Source organism: Vulpes lagopus, chromosome 3 (assembly GCF_018345385.1).
Source record: "Vulpes lagopus strain Blue_001 chromosome 3, ASM1834538v1, whole genome shotgun sequence".
NCBI classification, from domain to species: domain Eukaryota; kingdom Metazoa; phylum Chordata; class Mammalia; order Carnivora; family Canidae; genus Vulpes; species Vulpes lagopus.
Window position 1 is genome coordinate 49,877,916 of NC_054826.1, and position 22,679 is coordinate 49,900,594.

At 46.5% G+C, this 22,679-nt stretch overlaps 1 protein-coding gene across 5 annotated transcripts in view; it reads left to right on the top strand.

Annotated features, from left to right (window-relative positions):
* Positions 1–22,180, top strand: part of NSG2 (neuronal vesicle trafficking associated 2) — a 100,613-nt gene extending 78,433 nt beyond the window's left edge. For 4 of the 5 annotated variants that reach the window (XM_041748770.1, XM_041748769.1, XM_041748767.1 and 1 more), the window contains 2 exons: positions 17,694–17,804; positions 20,364–22,180. In XM_041748770.1, the coding sequence (XP_041604704.1) occupies positions 17,694–17,804; positions 20,364–20,555 (303 nt within the window). In that variant the 3' untranslated portion in view covers positions 20,556–22,180. The remainder of the gene's footprint in view (positions 1–17,693; positions 17,805–20,363) is intronic. The other variant, XM_041748772.1, reaches the window with a different exon arrangement.
* Positions 22,181–22,679: the final 499 nt, after the last annotated feature.

Consider the following 22,679-nt stretch of genomic DNA (forward strand, 5'->3'; position numbering starts at 1 on the left):
GGCCAATTTGATAAGGTCTTTGAAACATTTAAAATGAATAATGAAAAAAAAAACATAGTTTTGTATCTGCTGCCCCCAATTTAAACATTGGGAAAGTTCACTTAAAGCTCAGAACCTCTGTCTTGTCTTGAGAAAGCAGAAGACCAGCTGTTATAGGCTCTCTTTCCTGTCCTTGACAGCAACTGCCTGGGGCTGAGCAGCTGCTATTGCCTGTGGATGGGCTGCCTTCCCTCCAGTGCCTGGCCCTCTTCCCTCATTTATGTGGCTTGTCTGCTCTGAGCTTGCACATAGTGGGAGACTAGAGAATGTTGACTCCCTCCCCCTTGATAGGTCATTTATAGATCAAGTCATACTTGTTTATATTTCTGTTCTGCATTTGTCTTTAATTTATCAGCTTAGAAAGACAAACCTTTGAGTTAAGGCCTCCGCCTCTCCATCCTGTAAGAGCGCTGTCTTATTGTCTTCTGGTCCAGGTCGACCAATGCTTTGAACTTTTGAAATGAAAAATACTTCAGGGGACCAGAGATTTGTCTCCCAAATAAGCTAGGCCCCCCAGACCCTCATTTCTTCTTTCTAATGATTATGCCAATAGCAAATTACATTGAGAAATAAGCTATTGCTTTAGAATGTTCCAGTTTAAATTGTGCTTTTTCTCTTTCAAGGGTTCCACAAATATTAATGAATTCCTGACTCTGGCTGGATCCATGCTTCTATACCACTCTTCCTTCTGTGGGGGAGTTTCTCTTCCTGGGTTCTGAAAGAAACTCTCGAATTATTGCTCATACAAAGTTTGAGGCCACAGATGTTTCATTTTCCTTTTCCTTTCAAAAGGCAATTTACTTAGTGGGATTCATTTGACGCCCTAGAGGATAGGCTTCTTTAATGAATTTCTAGGGGCTTCCACAGGGAGCTAGCCAAACAATGAAATACCAATCTTTTTGGTTTAGGGATGGAGAGAACCTTTGTATTCCAAATTACCATGCTACAAGCAGCCATTCCAGAGGAAGTAGCATCAGTGGAGGATACTCACAGCCTTTGGGATCAGACCTGAGTTCAAATTCTGCTTCCTAGTTCATTATTTGAGTTTAAGTTAGGATATTATGTTCCTCATTTATAAAATGGAAAAATGATAAGACCCACCTTATAGGGCTGGATTTAGAAGTCATTGGTAAGAAATAAAGTTAAACAACCATACTATGTTTAATAATTCTTACTGTCCATCTTAAATCTTTCCAATGAAGTCATCTTGGATATGGAAGCACAGCCCATAAGCAAAGCCAACTCCCACTCCAACGGAGGAATTGAACAGATTATGGGAGTGAACAAAACAAATGCTCACTCCTCAGACTCCTGCCATTTTAGGTTACTGTTTCTATCCAAGAAGAAACAGGACAGAAATTGTTCTGCTGTTTGTTGAATGTGTACTGCTTCGGAGCAAAGCTGGGCTGGCGATCTATATGATCTCCTGGAATCTTCCAGTACTTTGAGGAACTAGAATCATTGTAACTCCCATCTTTAGATGGAAGAAATGAGGCTTAGAGACATTGCAGAACTTGTCTAAAGTCACACAGAAAACAGGGGGAGGAGCTGAAAGTGGAGAGCATGTCTATTCTGAGTCTGCACTGGCTTCAGATCGGCCCTGGTCAATAGTGATGACTGTCTTCCATCTTGTCCAGATATTTCATAAAACACAAACAATTTCTTTTCTTCTGACTAGGCCAAACAGACCCACAAAAATATCAGGGGTCTTTGTTTTGGTCACTCAGATTATCTCTCATTCACAAGATGTCCTTGAGGAATCCAAAACAGGAGAATGAATTCATTAGTGTTCAGTGAATGTAGTTTGGCATGAAAAAAAATAATTCAAAACATGAAACTGTGGGACAGTCAGAGGAAATCAGATTTTGAATCCTGAGGCATCTTCGTTCTTTCCAGATCTTTGGTGAGAACTCAAGAATGGGCTGGCCCATTCTCAGGCACTGGCCCTGCACCAGGCATTGTACTCAGTATTTCCACACAGTGATCTCATCTTGTCCTCTCCTCAGTGCTTTGAGGTAGTTATTATGGTCCCAATTTCCAGATGAGAAAGCTGAGGCCTGGGAAATCTAAATGGGACCACTGCATTTTTCTCTCCTTATCAGGACAGAACAGACAGCTGGAAAAATGTTCTGCCTGAGGTCACACCGAAACATACATGGCTGACCAGAGAATATTTGGACCTTGAGGGTGGACTCAGCTCCTAGGTGTGATGTAAAGGTAAAATAGTGAGCATCTTCATTGGGCCATGTGGTTGTAGAGCCAGCTTACATATCCACATTTGTATGTGGCCAAGAGCTGGAAGACGTTCTGGTGCCAGAATCCTTTTACTCTTTCCTTCTGAAACTCCCTGCCAAGGATGTCAGTACATAAGGAGGCAAAGTAGCTGGTGAATCCCTGCAAACCTGAGAGACAGCTACTTCTGTGAGCAAAGGGAGTGTGAGGCTGTGGGTGGGAGGCCTCGGAGAGTCTCTGGCTTCTCATCTTGGCTTGCTCACCCTCACCCCAAAGAGGGATCTTCTACTTCAATTTGAGAAAAGGGCAATCCAAATCACATTTGCCACCACTGGAGGGAAAAGATACGAGCTGGAAGATATGAGAGAGAGTGTTTGTTCCCAGATCCTAACATCACACTCACCCCATGATCACCTGGGTCAGGATGCGACAAGGAAAGGAGGTATAGACCCGAAAAGAGATGGCACAGGCTCCTCCTGGGCAGGAAGAAGAAGACCCCCACCCTGTCCTGATCCATGAGGCAAGAAGTAAAGAAGAGATGTTCATGGGGTCTGAAATGGGGGGGGCAGGAGGGGAAAGGTTAAAGCTTGGATACTGGTGCCTGTCTTTAAGGTAGAGGGTCCATAATAAAGCAGACATTCCTGGGGATCCCTGGGTGGCGCAGCGATTTGGCGCCTGCCTTTGGCCCAGGGCGCGATCCTGGAGACCCGGGATCGAATCCCACGTTGGGCTCCCGGTGCATGGAGCCTGCTTCTCCCTCTGCCTGTGTCTCTGCCTCTCTCTCTCTCTCTGTGTGACTATCATAAATAAATAAAAATTAAAAAAAAAAAAAGCAGACATTCCTGCCAGGCTCTGGAAAATAGTGCCCACGATGCCTCTCCTTTAGGGGAACCAGAAAGGCAGATAGTGAGGGGAGCCGTGCTGAAGGTCCCTGAGACCACCCTCCCACTGGCGATTCTCTAGAAGGACTCGCAGGACCCAGTCTATAGCTGTATTGAGCACGCTATGCTTATTACAGTGAAAGGATACAGGACACAGTCAGCAAAAGAAAAGGGTCCAAAGTCAGGCACAGGCTTCCAGACTTCTCTCTTCGTGGAGTCACGCTGGACACAAGTCCCCCGGCAATGAGTTGTGACATGCATGAAATGGTGTCTTCCAGGCAACTCATTAGAGACTCAGCACCCAGGGTTTTTACTGGGATCTGGTCACATAGGCACCCCCTGCCCAGTACGTACACATGTTCCAGACCCCCAGAAGGGTGGCAGGTGTTCAATATCACCTGTACTGTTTACATATTTTAGGTGCAGTGAACCACTCTTATTATTCTGGAATTGTGCAAGTTCCCAGGCACCAGCCAAGTGCCAACCTTGCAAGTAGACCTTTCTAAAGGTACAGATCTAGGGCTTGGGTGTTAACTCTTTCCTGTAAGTCTGTTTTCCAAGACTCCTCCAGGTGGGGAGGGTACATGTGTCTGTGCTGTCTGTGTGTATGTGTGTGGGGCGGGAGAGGAGAGGAAGTAGAAGATGGGATACAGATTCCTTCCTCCTCATGGACAAAGGCAGCAAATTGAGGAGAGGAGCAGAAAACTACCTCCATCAAGCATAGCTGACTTCTATCTGAGGACCCTCTGCTGGGTGGCAGTTGTGGCAAAGGCAGGCACAATTTCTCACCCTTGTAAGATTTATAGGAAGATGTGGTGTAGCTTATCTGGCTCAGAAATCCCACAGGCATTCCTAGCAGTGCCACTCATTGGAACTTGGAGGATGATTTCTAATTTTCCAAACCAATTTTGCTGACCTAATTCTCACTCTCTCTCTTTTTTAAAATCAACTTTTCTGCCAAGAAAGGGGATTGAGGAATGAAAGTAGCTTAATGGAACCAGCTATTTGGGCTGCAGGGCTGGTGTCTCCATGGAGATGGGGTTGCAGGCAGAGTCTAGACAGGGATTGGCTGGGATGCAGGGAAACAGCTTTGTGCCTCCCACTGTAGCTGTGAAGTGCATGGAGGGCCCCTTGGATGGAGGAGAACTGCCTTGCTCTGGGGCCTGGCTCCAGGTGTGGCTGAACCAAATGGGTGTGAGTCCCTTATAGCTCACTCCTATCTTCTTTGCAGCAGGGCCAGGATGAGAAGTGGGCAGGTCACTGAGGCATGTCCTTGAAAAGCTCATGGTCTGGTGGGGTAGGCTGATGGGGCAAGAAGTCATGAAAACACAGAACGCTAAGTGACCATGGCCAGAACCCAGCGTGGCAAATGGGGACTTCACCAGAGGCCTCATTCCTGAGGGAAAGGTCTGGGAAGGCTAGCAAGGAGACAGCTTGCAGGGGGAAGGCAGTGGAAAGGCATGCCAGTGGCAGGAAATCTAAAACTTTCAGGAACTAAGGAGGGAGAGATTGGGAGGGAGGGAGGGAGACAGGGAGAATGAGAGACAGGGAAGGAGAGTGTGTGTGTGTGTGTGTGTCAGTATGTTGGGGTGTGTGTGTGTGTGTGTGTGTGTGTGTGCACGTGTACTGTTCCTGGAACAGTAGTCGTTGGCAATGTGGGACAGGTAAGCAGGTAACAAAGGCAGTGCAGTGCTGAGGGGAAAAAAATGTGTTTTTGTTCCAAACAGATCTGACGTCTGGGTCTTGTTCCACTACTGATGGGCTGGAAAAGTTGAGCAATTTATCTGGAAAGCAGGACTATCCCCCATACCCACCTTCTGAGATACTGGGTAGAACTGAGTGAGCTAGCATTTGTAAAGTGCTGAGTATCTGCCAATCAAAGATGTGAGCTCCTTGCTTTCTTCTCTTAGAAGCCAGGCAAAGAGTTTTGGTCTTTGCTTTGATCTAACTATAGTTTCCAGGTCACTTGAAACGTGGAAACTGTTGGACTTGTGTGTAAATGCTGGTTTCTGGGTGTCTGTGAACACTGAGGGAATTAAAATCTCTAGGTGTAAGGTCCAGGACCCCATATCTGATCAGTCTCCTCAGATGGCTCTGATGCTTAGTAAATCATAGATGTACTGTGTCTGGATGTGAGGTCAACCCCGTAGTGGGCTGAGATGGGATCTGCAGCCGCTCTCACAAAATGTGCTGAGGAATAATTTAGGAAGATCCCTCTGGAGGCCAGCAGAGATAATAGATTGGGAGGGGAAGGCAGGAGAAACCAGAGACAAGTTGACCCCCATGAAAGGTGCCTTTCTGTCCCATCAACAAGAATCACCCATGGGACCTTTAGGCCCTTGGAAGCCCAAAGGCAAATGGCACTTCCTTTGAGGGGCTGTCAGTCAGGGAGGACAGGTGATGGCAACACAGTGTAACACGTGATGGTCCTCGTGTTGCAGAAACACTTAGACCAAATTCAGCTGAAAGGATGCACAATTGTAACAATAACAGTGATGGCCACAAGAAGTATTAGTTTATCACTTTCACATTTATGTGGCACTTTGGCTTTTTGCATTATTCATCTTGGTTGTGGTTCGTGACAGTTTTGCATAGATTAGTGTAATGACTTAGAGCCATTTGTCAGGTGGCAAAGTAGAGATCTGTTTTGTGCTGGGAGGAGCCAGACTTGGTATGTGGGGGTACTTTCTATGTGATCATAGAAAGTTGGATGGGCCACGAATGGGTAAAATGGGAAGAAGCAGAAGGAATCAAGATTTATGCAGGGATACATGTGGATAAGAATAAATAGAAAGTGTGTAAAAACAGACTTCAGATGATGGCAGGATTATAATGGGTATTTTCCTCTCGGATTTCCAGTGTTGTTCTTATTATAATGGTGCAGCACACTTTGAATAAAAATAAACTCTGACACAGTTATAGATTTATCAGCAGTATAACATATGACAAGGCAGCTGTATTTCTGAGTTAGACCTGAGTTTATTTTTTTAAATTTATTTATTTATTCATAGAGTGAGTTTAAATCTTCACTCTGCCTTCATATATGTAAAGTCATTGACATCTGTAAAATGGACACATCACTAGTAACTTCCCCATAGGGTTTCGAGGACATGAAATGATGTAACCCATATATGTGCACCATCATGCTAAGTAAGGTCATTACCATGGGTCAGGCCTATCCTGAAGGCTTCATGCATTGCCAGTGTGAGGTAGCCATCAGTATCACCCCCATTTTAGAGAGAAGTAGGTCAGGAATCTCAAAGGCCAAGCAACTCACCCAGGGTCACACAGCAAGTTAGTGAGGAAACAGGGTTTTCAGTCTAGACAATTGGGGTCTAAAGCTCTACTCCATTAAGTGCTTAATGCTAGGGACAGGACTAGGGAAACCAAGATGTCATTGGGGCAGAATTGATGGAGAATTTACCATCCCCTTGCACTTTCCACTCAAGCCCTACTGTCAGGATCTTTGGGACCAAGCCAGGAGCAAGGCACTGGGTGGCCTAATTCTGTCTCTGGAGGTTCCAGCTGTCACATACAAAAGATGAATGCCTGTCAGACAGCTCTGTTTTTATCTCCCCACAAAGTTTAATTCCCCTGATGTGAGTGGTTCAATTGCTTTGAGGTTTCCAGGGTTTGCATTCTTCATAAAAAGGGTGGTTTACTGGGCATTGTGATGCCATGAGGCTGCAGTACATGAATGTGAATGAAATTTTTATTTCCTGCCATCAGGAGGATCCTAGATCAGTGTCCTGGCTTGGCAGACAGTAAGAGGGTTTTGTTCTTCTCTTCTGTCTTCCTAACTCCTGGGATTTCAACATGTAGGTGACATACCCCCTAGAATGAATTTATAGTACATATTGTCTTGTTTCATTGCATTATTGCAAGCAAAGGCAGCAGCAGGACAGAGAAATATTTACCAAAAGTGTGTTTAAAGCAGTGCTTAGTACTGAGAACTTCAGAATCAGATATTCCAGAGTTCCAATCAAGCTCTGCAGCTTCGGGCAGGCTACACTGTGTACCTGTGCCTTTGTTTACACAGCTGTAAAATGGGGGCAATAACTGGGCTTATAGGGTTCTCATGAAAGATTTTAAAAAGATAATACATACAAAGTGCTGGACATAGTACCTGGTGCATTTACTGAATGATCAGTAAGTGGTTGCTATTGTTGGTTAAGTCTGTATACCAGGACAACCCTGGGCAATTTTACAGGCATCATCTCAATTAATCCTCACAGCAGTTCTGTAGGCTAAGAGTTTTGTCCCTATTTAACAGATAAGGAAATGGGCTCAGAGGGGTGAAGCATCGTGCCCAAGATCCCACAGTTCATCAGAGGCAGATGTAGGCGGACAGCCCTATTTAGATGAGGCCACCACTACTGTAAAGAACTTCATGGATATTGCCGAGAATGCAGGGCCAGTCCTCCCAGCCATCAGAGAGAAGCCTCTCATCTTTGATGGGCACAGCAGAAAGACAAGGAGATCGCTTCAGGGGCAACCAATAATTCTTCCCGCACCAGATGAACTACTCCAGATAACCTTAGGCAGTGATTTTATCCAGTCACCCTGCAAGCTGTGAAATAGTTAAGAAGGGCCCCGAAAAATTCACTACTTGTAGTGCTTTGTGCCAAAGATGAGAAAGGGTATGTGGGGTAGGGAATGTGGGATATGCATTAGCATCCTCTCTACCCAGTGCCAGCTCATGAGCCAATAGCTGGGACTACAGAGGCAAACAAGATATGGTTCCTGCTCCATGATACACACATTCTACACATTCTATTCTAATAGAATAGACAATCATGATATGCAGGCTCAGTGCTAAGTGTTAGAGGAAAAACAGTATGGTGAGAGCACAAGTAGGCAATGGAAGGCTTGTCAGGGAAGGCAACATGCTGTGAGTTGGGTTTTGAAGCATGACTAGGTGCTCACTAAGAGAGGAAAGGCTGAAAAGGTGCACAAGAGCAACACATGTTGAGGAAAATGGCAGTCTTCCTGAGGGGTTGGAGCTTTTGGAGTGCACGTGGAGGAACATGGCAGATGATATGGAGAAATCAAGGAGCTCTTGTTTGTATCACTGCCAGGCTGTGGGAGGGCACTATATCAGTTTCCTAGGTCTGGCATAACAAATCGCCACAGACCATGTGGCTTAATGCAATAGAAACTTATTCTCACAGCTCTGGAGACCAGAAGTCCAAAATCCAGGCAGGGTACTGCACTCTCTGAAGAGTCTTTCCTTGCTTCCACATTCTGGTGACTCCAGGTGCTCCTCAGCTTGTATTCCAATTTCTGCCTCTTCCTTCAAATGGCCCCCTGTTCTGTGTGTTTGTCTTCCTCTGTATGTCTCTTTTAAGGGCACTTGTTCTTGGATTTAGAGCCCACCTGCATAATCCAGGATGATTTCATCTTAAAATCTTTAACTTAATTACATCTACAAAGACTTCATGTCCAAATAAGGCCATATTTACAGGTTCCAGAGGTGACGACATGGACGTATGTCTTGGGGGACCACTATTCAACTCACAACAAGGTTTCACATGCATTATCTGATTTAATCTTAGAACTCTTGACAGGCAGATACTATTATTATTCCCTTTTACAGAAAAGGAGCCTCACTCAAAGGGATGAGAGGTAAACTTTATGAAAGCAGGGTCTTTGTCTTCCTCAGCTTATGCCAATGTGTAGAATTATTTCTGGCATATTGTAGGGGCTCAGCTAATATTTAGTGAATAAATGCTTAACGAGGAATACAGCATGGGCTAAGAGCCCACATTAATACTTCACTGAATTAGACTCTGGACTATATTATTTAATTAGCTGTGTGATTCTGAGAAAATTGGGTAACCATTCTGTACCTTCATCACCTCATCTAAAACAATGAAGATGGGGAATCCCTGGGTAGCTCAGCAGTTTAACATCTGCCTTCGGCCCAGAGCGTGATCCTGGAGACCCGGGTTGGAGTCCTGCATCAGGCTCCCTGTATGGAGCCTGCTTCTCCTTCTGCCTGTGCCTCTGCCTCTCTCTCTCTGTCTCTCATGAATAAATAAATAAAATCTTAAAAAAATAAAACAATGAAGATGAAGGGCTGTTGTGAGGTTTACAAGAATAAATCCATGTCTGGTGCCAAGAATGGTGTCTGGCACATAAACAGTGCTTAGTAAATGGAAATGTGCCATATTATTCCATACTACCTCTCAAGAGGGAAAGCAGACCATGGTGGTTTATTATGGTGCACTAAGAAAAGTGTCAGGGGGGATCCCTGGGTGGCACAGCAGTTTAGCGCCTGCCTTTGGCCCAGGGCGCGATCCTGGAGACCCGGGATCGAATCCCACGTCGGGCTCCTGGTGCATGGAGCCTGCTTCTCCCTCTGCCTGTGTCTCTACCTCTCTTTCTCTCTGTGTATCTCTGAAGAATAAATAAATAAAATCTTAAAAAAAAAAAAAAAAAAAAAGAGAAGTGTCAGGGAACTGTGAGCAGACAGGGGAGGTGCTGAATACTGCCTGAAGACTTTTGGGGAAGACTTCCCGGGAAGAGGAGATGCTTGATCTGGGCCTAGAATGAGCAGCAGGACCAGCAAGTACAAGGGCATGGGAGTGGGGAAACAGGGTGCATCCAGACAGTGGAGGGAAGGGCTGAGGCCCAGGGTGGTGGGGGTCGGGGGTGGGTTTGCTGAACGCACATCTGACTGAAGTAGAAGACACCGGGGCTGGTCCTGGAATGAAGAATTCATGGTGTTCCTGAGATGCCTCTGTGTATTGTCTGAACCTATCTTTTACCAATCACTGTGGGACCTTGGGCAAGTCACTTAACCTGTCAGAGCCTCAGTTTCTCCACCAGCAAAGTGGGCATAATAATTCTACTTACGGTATGTGATTGTGCCAATATTAGTATACAGTAAGTTCCCAATAACTCTTAACACCTATGATTTTTAAAAAAAGGTATTATTTATTTATTTGAGAGAGAGAGAGAGAGAGCGTACAAGTGAGGGGGAGGGACAAAGGGAGAGGGAGAAGCAGACTCCCTGCTGACCAAGGAGCCCAACGTGGGGCTCAATCCCAGGACCTGTGATCGTGACCTGAGCCAAAGGCAGATGTTCAACCAACTGAGCCACCCAGGTGCCCCAGCACCTATGATTAATATCATTCTTACTACTGCTGCTACTATCACTGTATGAATGTACAGCCCATGGTGGGTGGTCACTATGGCTCCTGTCCTGGCACAGATTTGCTGGAGTTGTGAACTGCATACTCTGTGTTGAGCTCTTTCTCTGTTTTCTCTCTGACCTGTGCTCAAAAACATAAGGAGAAATCTTAGACAGGCCTTAGCAGATCCCAGCCTAGATTCTGGCTCCAAGGGTAAGATGCTCTTGTTTGAGCATGTATTAGGGTTTGTGGTGGGTGGGATTGAGAATAGGAGATGGAAAAGAACAGAAGGCCAAGTGCAGGTATCTCAGTGCTCTATCCTAGATAAACACAATGTGGTTTGGACCAGGTCGCACATCCATCTGCTTGTGCATATCTGGGGAAGAGTGTTTGTGTATGTGTGTGCACACACACACTGTGTGGCCTTACTTCGATTCAACATTTCAGTTCAGGAGATGTTTACTGGCCCCACTCTGTAGGAGTCCTGGTGCCGAGCATAGAGTAAAGGATGAGATATGCTCGCTGCCCAAGGCATTCCCCAGCAAAGGGAGGATTCAGAGGTATGAAAAGGTCATGATAACAGAAGGAGCACCCTCAGAACAGCCGAAGCAGGTGCTGGTTCAGAGCTGGGCCAGGAAAGGATAGCAGGACTAGATTGGAAGGCTTGAGGAGCCATCCTCCATGATGAGAAAGGACACGCAGGAGTCCCAGGCTGAGAAGCGCAAGTGCTAGAGTGTTCGGTGGGCTGGTCATGGCTGGAGGGGACCGTGCGAGCCAGGGAGTGGTGGCCCAAGTGGCTGGAGGTGGCAGAGATAGGCCAGGTTGACCCTAAAAGGCCAGGCTGAGCAGAATGTTACCTGAAAGCATGGGATGGATGTTGTGGGAAGTGGGTCTCCTGGGCGGGACAAAGGTGACTTAGGTCTCAAAGCCCAGTGGCACCTCATCCCGGCATTCTCTCCCCTTGTTCCCTGTCTCAGCTACACTGCTCCTTCCAGATCCACTAGGACCCAGCTACTCCTTTTATGGGTCTTTGGACTGGTGCCTCATCCTGAACCACTCTGGCCAGAGACTTCTTGTGCAGGGCTCCTTCTCTCACCCTGGACCACCCTACCCCTGGTATGTGCTGTTCCAGATCCCACTCAGGGCTTGTTTTATAATTATTTCTTTATGATTTTGCTTGTTCAGAGTCTGACCCTGTTTTTGCTATAAGTTCCCGAATTTAGGACTATATAGCAGCATCTGGCTTCCTGTGCGCCCTTCATAAAAGTGTGCTGAGTGGATGCATGGATGAGTGTGTGAAGGGTGGGCCTAGAGACAGGGAGCAGGAGCTATGTCCAGTGATGAGGACCGCACCTCTCAAGAAACCCAAATTTAGCACGGGACCTATTTCTAGATCCAGGCTGTTACATCAGGAAGTGAAGCTGAGGGCTGTAGGACCTCTCTGAGGTTGTACAAATCCAGTCAATACTGATCTGCAGCCAGGCTTTCACATTGCAAGGTGCTTTGTGGGGAAGTAGGAGCCTCTCTCTGGAGTCCTCTCCGAGGCTCCCCCCTCTGTGCTGGGAGTTTTACTGTAGGGACCAAAGCACTAATTATCTGTCAGAAAGGGAGAGGCCAGCTGAGGATGGCCAGTTCCACAGGAGGCCCCGTGGGGAGCCCTCCTCAGGGAGTATCTCACCCAGGTACCCAATTAGAAACCTTGGTCTACTCCCTGCTTCTCTTCCAACAATGCTGTTTCCAAGAATCTAGACCAGCGCAAATGTCACCCTTTGTCCCCAAAGTCAGCACCCCCCTCCTCCCCTCTCACATCACTCTGCTCACCTCCTAGGAGCTTCTCAAACCATGCACCCCTTCCATCCCCCCTGCCTCAAGTTCAGCTTCAGCATTTGAGGCATGCCCTAGTGCATCAGCCTTCCCACTGGCCTCTCTGCCTCTAGCCACACTCCTGCAAGCCTGCCTCCATGTTGCCTCCAGAGACATATTTCCAAAGCATAATTTATATCCTCTCACTTCCCTCCTCAAAACCTTCCAGGGGTGGGGGGTTGGGCAACCTGGTGGCTCAGTGGTAGAACATCTGCCTTTGGCTCAGGTGGTGATCCTGGGATCCTGGGATCGAGTCCTGCACCAGGCTCCCCTTAGGGAGCCTGCTTCTCCCTCTGCCTATGTCTCTGCCTCTCTCTCTGTGTCTCTCATGAATAAATAAATAAAATATTTTAAAAAAACCACCTTCAGGGGCTCCCTGTTACCCTGGGGATAAAGTCCAAGTTTTAGCCTGGTCCCTCCTTCTCTGTCCTCTTGCCACCTACTCATTGCCCCAGACCTCTCTCCTGCTCTCTTGCATCCTCTGGCCAGCCATGTCAAACCATATGATGTTTTTTTTCTCCTCCGCTCAGAACCTTTTTCCTTTCCTATCGTAGCATTCTTCCCTGAAGTTACTTCCAACATTGCCTCCCCCAGGAGGCCTCCCAGGATCCCTTACCTCCAGGCTCCCCTGTGCAGATGCCCTCACTCATGGTGCATCTGTGCTGCATGTGCCCACATCCATCTGTCCACCTTTCCCTCACCCTGTAGGCTGTGAGGCTCCAAGGGAGGGCCTGTGCTTGGTCACAGCCCTGTATTTTCTGACCTCCACAGGCTCTTAGGACCTCCTGCTGCAGAAGTTATCAAGATTCAGGACAGGGAGGCAAAGCCCACTTTCCTTTAAATGGTCTCTGCTCAGCCTTATTGTGGGGCTCTGAAACACATGGCAGGAGTTAGCCTCGCTCAGCATAATCCCTTGGGTGGGCTGTGTTCCTGGAATCCTTCTCCAGCACCAGACGCTTGTCTCTGGCAGTGATATAGGGCACCCTGCCCGGTGTCTATGTGCTACACTCTTCTCAGCACTGCCTGTGCATGACGACCACCTTGGGGCTTGGACTCTCCCATCAGAGACTTTGGTGTCATTGTTCTGGGGCAGGTTCAGAGCATCAGGATTGTTTAAAATGCTGCCCAGGATATTCTAAGAAAGTGTAGCCAGCTTGAGAACCACTCAGACCTAGTCATACTAGAGCGGTTGTCCTCGTCCTTGATTGTATATTATAATCATACTCTGGGAGTTCATAAGACTGCCCATGTCCTGGACCTACCATCCCTGAGCCAATAAATCGGAGTCTACCATAGTGGTTGCAAGCTTGGCATTTCAGCATTGAATCTTACAAGATCTTCCTTCCCTCCCTCTCTCCTTGACTCCCTCCCTCTTTTTTCTTGTTCCAGAAACATTTACTGTGCTTACCTGTTGAGCTCTGGGAGTACTGTGGTGAATCAGACCCTACCCCTACTAGGTGAGGGCATAAGAGGGCTTAACTCAGGGGTGTTAGGAAGGGAAGAGCCCCCCTCCCCTTAAGGGGAATGTGCCCCATGGACAGGTGTGCTGGGCCCTGTTCCAGATCTCAGTGTCTCCTCCTCTTCACCAACACGCTGCTGACCCAGGGACGCCCCTGCTGGGTCAGGCAAGAGACTGGGTCTCTGCTCACTCAGGTCACATTAGGATGGGGCTTTCCAGGGGCTGCCCCAGTCCCTGAATCAAACTGGCAGTGGTGGTAGGGTGGGGCTGCAGGCCCCTATTCTCTCCTTGGCACAGGTGAGGTATGCAGCTGTCCTTTGTCCATGGACGTGCCTACAAGGATGTCTGTGTCTCAGTCTCATACATGGCTCTGGTAGGGCATACCAGCAGGACTTTAAGGCCCTTTTGATGGAAAGAATCAGCCTGGGCTCTGGGAACTTTTTAAAAATTGAGGTAAATTTCATATATGAATTAACTAAAGTGAAAAATTCAATGCCATTTAGTGCATTCACAACAGTGTGCAAGTACCACCCCTACCTAATTCCAAAACATCACCCCAAACAGAAACTGTTTCCATGGCTGTCATTCCCAGCTTCCCCTCACCCCCAACCCCTGGCAACCACCAATCAGCATTCTGTCTCTACAAACTGACCTATTCTGGATATTTCTATAAATGGAATCATACATTATGTGGCCTTTTATGTCTGGTGTCTTTCATTTGGCATGTTTGCAAGGTCCAAGGTCCATGTTTACATTTGTACTATCTACCAGTACCTCATTCCTTTTTATGGATGAATAATATTCTATTATATGGATGGACAATGTACTTATTCATTTATTAGTTGATGGACATTTGGGCTGTTTCTACCCTTGGCTATTGGGAAATCTGGGCATTTAAGATTCTTTACCTCTATACTCCAAACATTTGCTGACTAGGTATTCCTAGTCCTTAGCATAGCGAGTGGTCTGTGGTGGCGCCCTTCCCTCTACTAATCAGATACTATTTTCAAGGTCCCTAGGGGGGGTGTATGCATATTTGGGGCATCTCTTGCTTCAGGTTCCAGCCTCCTCTGACATCGTTATCTCTCTCCACATCCTACATGGGTGATTCCAGTCTGATCTCTGCACTTCCCCATCCCACCCTACCACCACCCCAATCTTGGGCAGGAGGCTGATGAGGGTGCAACAGACTGAGAGTTCAGTGTGCAAATGGAGAGAGCAAACATCGCACTGTGCTGACAAGAGTTTAGAAGTGAATATTGCAGGGGCACTGGGGTGGCTCAGATGGTTGGGTGTCCGCTTTCAGCTCAGGTCATGATCTCCAGGTCCAGCTTAGCAGGGAGTCTGCTTCTCTCTCTCCCTCTGCTTCTCCCCCTGTTTGTGCTTTCTCTCTCTCTTTCTCAAATGAATAAATAAAAAATCTTAAAAAAAGAAGTGAATTTTCCATGTCACCATCTAAAAGGAAAAAGTACTTTTTCTCCATTCTTCCACCACACTTCTGACATCAAATGTGTGAGGTTTTTCCCACACCAGGTAATTCTGCAATTCTCAGTGGACAGTGACTAGATGTTCTATAGTTTAACTCAACTCTGACACTAGCTGCTGGAGTGAGTGCCCACCCCACAAGTTAAGGGCTCAGTCCCAACAGACTGCCTGATTCAGATGCCAGTTCCAAGTCCCAGGCTGTATCTGTGTTCCTGAACAAGTGGCTCTTCATCGGGATCTCCTACCACCTCCTCCTCAGTTTTAATAATTTGTTGGAACAGGTCACAGAACTCAGGAAAGCGTTTTACTTAGTATTATTGATTTATTACAAAGGATACAAATGAACAGCCCCCTGAGGAGATACACATGGCCAAGTGTGGAAGGAAGCACAAGAGCTTCTGTCCCTGTGTAGAGTAACAGAATGAGCCACACACCCGGAATATGGACGCATTCTTGTTCACCAGCCTGGAAACTCTGTAAATCCCTTCAGTTAAGGTTTTTGTATAGGCTTTATTACATGATTGATGAAATCATTGGCATAATTGATGAAATCATTGGCCATTAGTGATTGAACTCAATCTCTCCTCTCCCCATGGGTGAAGAGGTGGGGTCGAAAGTTCCAACCCTCTAATCATATGGCTGGCTCCCTTACAAATGGCCCCCATCCTTAGAGGCTTTCCAAAAGTCATGTCACTAACAAATTCAGGTGTGTTTGCAAGGGGCTCCTTATGAATAATAAAAGACACTCCTTTCATCTCTTTGGATCTGGGCTATTTCAGGGACTGGGCATAAAACCCAAATATTAGAACAAAAGATGCTTCTAGTGCTCCTATAATTTAGGAAATTATAAGCTTTTTAGGAGCTGTGTGCCAGGAATTGTGAACAAGACCCAAATATATATGTTTCTTATATCATAATAGCACATTGTCCTAGAACTTCATACATATATGCATAGGGTACTTCTCACAGACAGGGTCTGCCCATTGGGTTTGGAGGGACACCTCACATCTCCATCTTCCACTTGTCCTTTTCAAATGCCTCCCACCCAGTATTTAATGCTGCCGTCAGGGACGCCTGGGTGGTTCAGTGGTTGAATGTCTGCCTTTGGCTCAGGTTGTGATCCTGGGGTCCTGGGATCGAGTCCCACATTGGGCTCCCCGCATGGAGCCTGCTTCTCCCTCTGCCTGTGTCTCTGCTTCTCTCTCTCTCTCTCTGTCTCTCATGAATAAATAAATAAAAATTTAAAAAATAATGCTGCCAACAAACAACTCCATTCATTTGGAGCAACATAGACTTCTGTCTCCTCTGGTCTTATAAACATGCCCTGGGATGGGAAGGAGAGGGTGGGGATCCTCAAGGTTGATTTTATTTTTCTTCTGAATCAGAAGAAACCTCTCCACGAGAGGTAATTCTCCCATATTTCTGGGCCAACTTGTTAAAAAAGCCACCAGCTTTTAAAAACAGCATGAAAAAAATTCTGCTTGTTACACTAGGTGCTCCATGTCATGGTGACTACACTACCACTTTCTACATGGGGAGTGGGAAGGGGCCAGTGCAAGCCTGGAGGTGCCTCTGAAATTAGCCATTTACTCCTTTCTGGTAAATCTTGTCTGTTTAGTGTTGTATTATTTTCTTTAAATCTTGCTTGTAGATAATGGTTAGGAGCCAGGCTTTCACTGTGAGCAATTTGGAGACCATGAGGTGCTTTTGAGGGGAGAAGAGACATACCCTGACTTAGATTTTGAAAGGACCTACTGGGTCACTGCTGCATGTGACCACATTGTAGGGGTCGAGAAGGCTGCTAGTCAGAGGCTGCTTTGGGACTGCAGGTGAGAGATGGGGATGACTCGGCTGGGTTGAAGATGGCCGGGAGCTCAGAGGCCATCAGACTGTGGATGTATTTGAAGGCAGAAACCATAGCAATCCACTGTAGATTGGGTGTGGAATATGAGAAAAAGAGTCAAGGATGACTCCAAGATTTTTGGCCTGAGTGATTGTAAAGGTGGAGGTGGGTAAAAAATGTAGATGGAACAGATGTGGGATGGCGAGGAGCAGGGGATTGGTTTGGTAATGTGTCTAAGGTGCCTACTGCATGTCCAAGTGGAGGTGAAAGAGGCAGTTGCATCTGAGATTGGAATTCAGTAGTGGTAGGGAGGGAGGTGGTGATGGAAGGCAGAAACTCTGGAAGTGACAGATGATTACAGTGACAGATTAATGATTCCCCCCACCCCACCCCCCACCCCCGCAGCCTTTGCACCTGAGCACACACACACTTAACAGGAAAAGTGAACAAAATCAGGAAAACAAAATCAGGACAACTAAACGAGGGGGTAAATCACACATTGGCCAAGAGAGAGCTTCAGAAAGTATGTAGCAGAAGGGGGAAACTGAGGCCTAAAGAGTACAGGTGCTTTGCTCCAGGTCATACCCCAAGTTAGTGACAGAGTGAGACAGCCAGTTCTTCTGGCCCCAGGCCGCTCCTGTTCTTTCTGACCTACCACATTGCCTACCAGCTCCACAATTCCAAGCCTGCCTGTGTGCCAGGCTGAAGGCAGGTAGGGCTGAGGCTGGATGACTCTCAACTCTGTTTTCCTCCAGGTCACCATTCTTGTCAGCCTGGCCCTCGCTTTCCTTGCCTGCATCGTGTTTCTGGTGGTTTACAAAGCCTTCACCTATGACCACAGCTGCCCAGAGGGATTTGTCTATAAGGTAAGGGGCTTCTGGCAGGTGAGTGGCCCCAGGTGATGGCCAACTTCAATTGAAGGGTTTATCAGTGTCTTCTTTTCACTGGAATCCAAATTCAGGCAACCTCCTGCAGACTATTTAAGATGTAGTATGTGTCAGGAAAGGACTTTAACAAAGGACTTGGTGTCCTTCCAGTAGGCAGTAGAATTCCTCCTCCCAAATGGTGCTCTCCAGAGTCAGGAGTCAGGAGGTTGTCCAACTTCAGGCTGGAGGTCAGGAGTCAGGGAGAGCTTGCCTCTGCTTGACATAGGTGGGTCCATCTTCACAAGGCTCTGCTTTGGCACCATTCTTCCTGGTTTGATGTCTGATTCCCAGCTCCTGTGGTAGGAGTGGGTGCTTTAGAGGTGTCCTGAGTCCTTCTCTTGGGCCTTTCCTGCTGAACTCTGCTCGGATCTCCTTCCCTTGAAGAACCCAACCAGTTGCATGACTTTGGGGCATCTTCTTATCCCTCTGAACCTCAGTTCTCTTACCTGCAATATGGGCACTGGTAATACCTTCCTGCAGGATTTTTGTGAGGCCTTAGGGAGAGAATTTAAGTTAGCAAAGGACCTATTAGACAATGGGCTCTCAATGAATATTAGTTGTAATAAAGACAGAATCTGTTCTACAGCAAAAACAGGTGATACAAGTATTTATAAATTGCCATTACTGAGCATCTAAGTCACACCCTTTCCTAGATATTTTCATAAATATTATCTCAATTGAGCTGCACATGCATTCTGAAAAATAGGTTTTCTTGCTCCCATTTTACATATGAGGAAATAGGGTAAGAATGTGTAGGGTAAGAGAGTTTTCTATATCATCACATTACATTCCTAAGTGAAGGAGTCAAATGGGGAATGTTCTGCCTTGGAAACACGTATCCTTCAGTCTACAATGTGACTTTCTCAGACTACATTCCTAGTAGTTGAAAACTGAGATTCTCAAAAAGGCAAAAGTCTCAGGAGGGAACAGTTGAATGAATGATGCCGTGTTCACACAAGGGATTTCTGTGCAACCATGAAAACAGGTGAGGGAGGTCTCCAGACCTGGATCTGGAATATCCCCCAGGATAGTAATGAAGAAAAAAAGGCACTGCCTTTGTGTGAGAAAAGGGGAGGGGAAAGATATTTGCTTATATTTTCAGAAAGGAATTCTAGAAGGATAAATGAAAAAACTAGGAAAATGTGTGGAAGGGAAGAGAGTAGAGGGGACAGGGAAGAGGAGCAAGATGTATCCATTTATCCTTGGTATCTGTAAATGTCTGACAGATCTAAAAAATAAAGAAGTCATTCCTGAAAATTAAAAACAAGTTTAACAAGAAACTTAGCTCTATATCAATTTGGGGACATAAACGTACAAAAGAAAATATTCCAAATGAGTACAGTGTATTGACTGTACACCCTCAGTGGAATATATTCTAAGGATACAGAAAGTTGAAGAGATATCTTAAAGTTTATTCAATAATCTAACTGTTGGGCATAGTATTAGTGTTATTTTGTGACCATTTGATATATATTGTACGATAATGCAAATAGGAAATTCAATCAATGTTGGGCATCAAAGATTTTGATAAAAGAGAGAGGAGTTACAAATATAAAATCAAAGAAATAAAATAGACAGCCATAGGCTGGAGTAATGACCCAGAGCAGCAACCAGGAGATGGGTGAATGAGTGGATTGAGAGGTCTGGTGGGCTGTTAGTAGTGTCCTCTATAGCCTCAGTCAGTGAACAGAGGACCTTGGATTGGTATCAGCATCAGGTTTCTTTCTCTCTTTTTTGTAAATGGAGGGATAACTGATGTAATAACATTAGGTTAGTTTCAAGAATCAGCATGATGATTCGATATTTGCATATATTTTTGAATGTAAGTCTAGGTAACATCAGGGGCTCCTTGGTGGCTCACTTGGTTAAACGTCAACCTTCAGCTCAGGTAATGATCCCAGGTTCTTGAGACTGAGCCCTTCATCCAGCTCCCTGCTCAGTGGGGAGTCTGCTTCTCCCCATGGCCCCCACCCCTGCTCATGCTCTCCCGCTTTCTTGCTCTTTCTCTCTCTCAAATAAATAAAATCTTTTTTAAAAAGTCTAGGTAACATCCATCACTACACAGTTACAAAAATCTTTTTTCTTATGAGAAGCATGTTTAAGATCAACTCTCTTAGCAACTTTCAAATATACAATACAGTGTTATTAGTTATAGTCATCATTGTCTATTACATCCACAGGGCTTATTTATTTTATAACTGGAAGTTTGTGCCTTTTAACCACTTTTACGACCTTCACCCTCACCCCAACCCCCAGCCTCTAGCAACCACCAGTCTAGCATTGGTTTTTTCTGATTTTGAGTAGGTGGCAGCTTTGATATGGTGATAATGATGATATTGGGCAAAGAGTGCTGAGTGCCAGGCCCAGGCCAGGTGACATCACCTGCCCTTTGGCTGAGAGCCTCTTGTGGCTGTGGCCCCCAGATGGGGTGGCCATGGTACAGGTTGGGTTGGAAGTAGTCTGTTGAGCTCCCCCTGACTATGTCTTTCTCTTCCTCAGCACAAGCGTTGTATCCCGGCCTCCCTGGATGCTTACTACTCATCCCAGGACCCCAACTCCAGAAGCCGCTTCTACACGGTCATCAGCCACTACAGCGTGGCCAAGCAGAGCACTGCTCGGGCCATTGGGCCATGGCTGTCGGCGGCTGCTGTCATCCATGAGCCCAAGCCTCCCAAGACCCAGGGCCATTAGAGGCCCACCCCCAGCCAGAATGGGGGGCACACAGGGGGACCCCCTGTTGGCTAAGCCAAGCTCCAGTTATAAGACACCACTGTACTCCTGGGATATGGGGGTGGGGGTGGGGCCGGGGTGGGTGGGTGGGGAACTCACCGAAAATATTGTGCACTGGAGTTGTCTGAATTGATATTTCTTTTTGTCCTTTGGTATTGTTGATTCGTCCCCAAGTCAGGATTATGTACAAAGGCATGTTTCGTGTTGATTGTTCCCATGTAAGATATTTTCAAAGCCACTGCTTATTACTTGTTAGGAAAATTTAAAAATGGAAAAGAAACAAAATGAACAAAGAAGGATTAAACTGGCTGCACCTGGAAGACGTTGATGGGCAGTAGAGAGCACAGACTCTGGGCTTCTTAGATGAGAAGCTGTAGCTTCAGTTAGGGGGTTTGGAAGGTACAGGAAATGTGAGTGAGGCAGGCTGGGGCTATGTGGTTGGCCTCTGCCCTGTAGGAGAGAAAGACAAGAAGTCAGAACCAGCATAGTTGGAGAGGAGGGCTGATTTTGGCATTGTGAAGCCTGGACACACACAACCCAAAGTGAAGAGCACCCACCACGGGTGTGTTTTACCAAGTTAACACAAATTATTCATATGGGAATCTGAGCTGGGGCTTGGGCCGACCCATGTGGCCGCCTGGGGATGTATAGGTACAAGCAAACACTGAGCAGCAGGCAGACTTTCTCTTGAGTTTCTAGATCTACACCTGGATACTGCCTGTATTTAAGAGACAACAGGAGTAGGAAGGGAGAGAGGAGAGGACAGGATGCAGGACGAAGCAAGGCACAGGACAGGCATATCACATGTGGCCAAGCTATAAGCACAGGCACCACTTTTTAAAATTCTTGTTTGTTTGTTTCCCAAAGTACTAATAACAATTGGAAGAGTGATAAGGGCCATAACCAGGAACCTCAGGTGACAGCCAGGGAGACTTTAAGATTGGAGCTGCAACAATGCCAAATCACTCCTAAAGGAAGCTGAAAAACGTGATGGTCTTTTGCCCACCTGTTGTACTGACAGCTGTCAGCCAAGCACCCAAAGTCCCCAATCTAGTTCTAGAAGCTCCTGACTAGGGGGCAGCATCTGGCATTGACCAGGGCTCCTGCTGTCCTGGGACCACACCAGGTACTCCCACACGGCTCTCCTGCAAAGGTGTCCAGGAGGCCCACTCTGTGGGATGTGGCTCCAGGCCTGCAGGCCAGAACTGGCTGGGAAGGTTGGTTATTTGAGATGTAGTACCGTTTCCCCACAAAGCTGAGACAGGCTGTTTAAAGGACATTTTCTCCTGGCTTGCTATGTTGCCGAAATTATTATACACAACAGCTGGGTAATAAGACTATCATAGCTCAAACTATCCTGCCAAATGCTATCATCTGACTTTCCTCCTCCCACCCCACCACCTCGAGTCACCTGTAAATTCATTTGTCATCCGAAGCGGAATAACAAATTGTCCCTAGCAAAACTGCTGAGCGCTTTATAATTTTGTGGTGTATTTTTGTCAGTAGGTAGCAGAGGCTGAAGTATTTTTTGGTGTAATTCTTGAACTTTTCTGACAGGAAACAAATAAAGATAGATGTGTCTGAAATTTTTGACCTTCCTTTGCAACTTTCCTGATATTTTGCTCAGTGAGCTTGGTGGGAAGATGCTGGGGGCAGGGATTGGTTCCTGAGCATAGGGTGGGCTCTGGGGGCAGAGGGTCTCATTAGGCCGGGGCTGGAATTGGGCTGTCGGGAGACCTCCATCCTTAGGCAGGTGGGGCCTGAAATGATGCCCCACCCCCTGGGGCTCCCGGTCGGTGGTGTGGGGAGGGTCAGAAGCAAGGACTAAGGGGGCGCCTGGGTGGCTCAATCAGTAGAAAGTGTCTCCCTTCGGCTCAGGTCATGATCCTGGGGTCCTAGGACTGAGCCCTGTGTCAGGCTCCCTGCTCAGAGGGGAGCCTGTTTTTCCCCTCTCCTTCCCACTTGTGTTCTCTCTCGCAGTCTTTGTCTCTTAAATAAATAAATAAATAAATAAATAAATAAATAAATAAATATTAATTTTAAAAAATCAAGAACTAAGAGATACACCTAGCCATTTATCTTGCA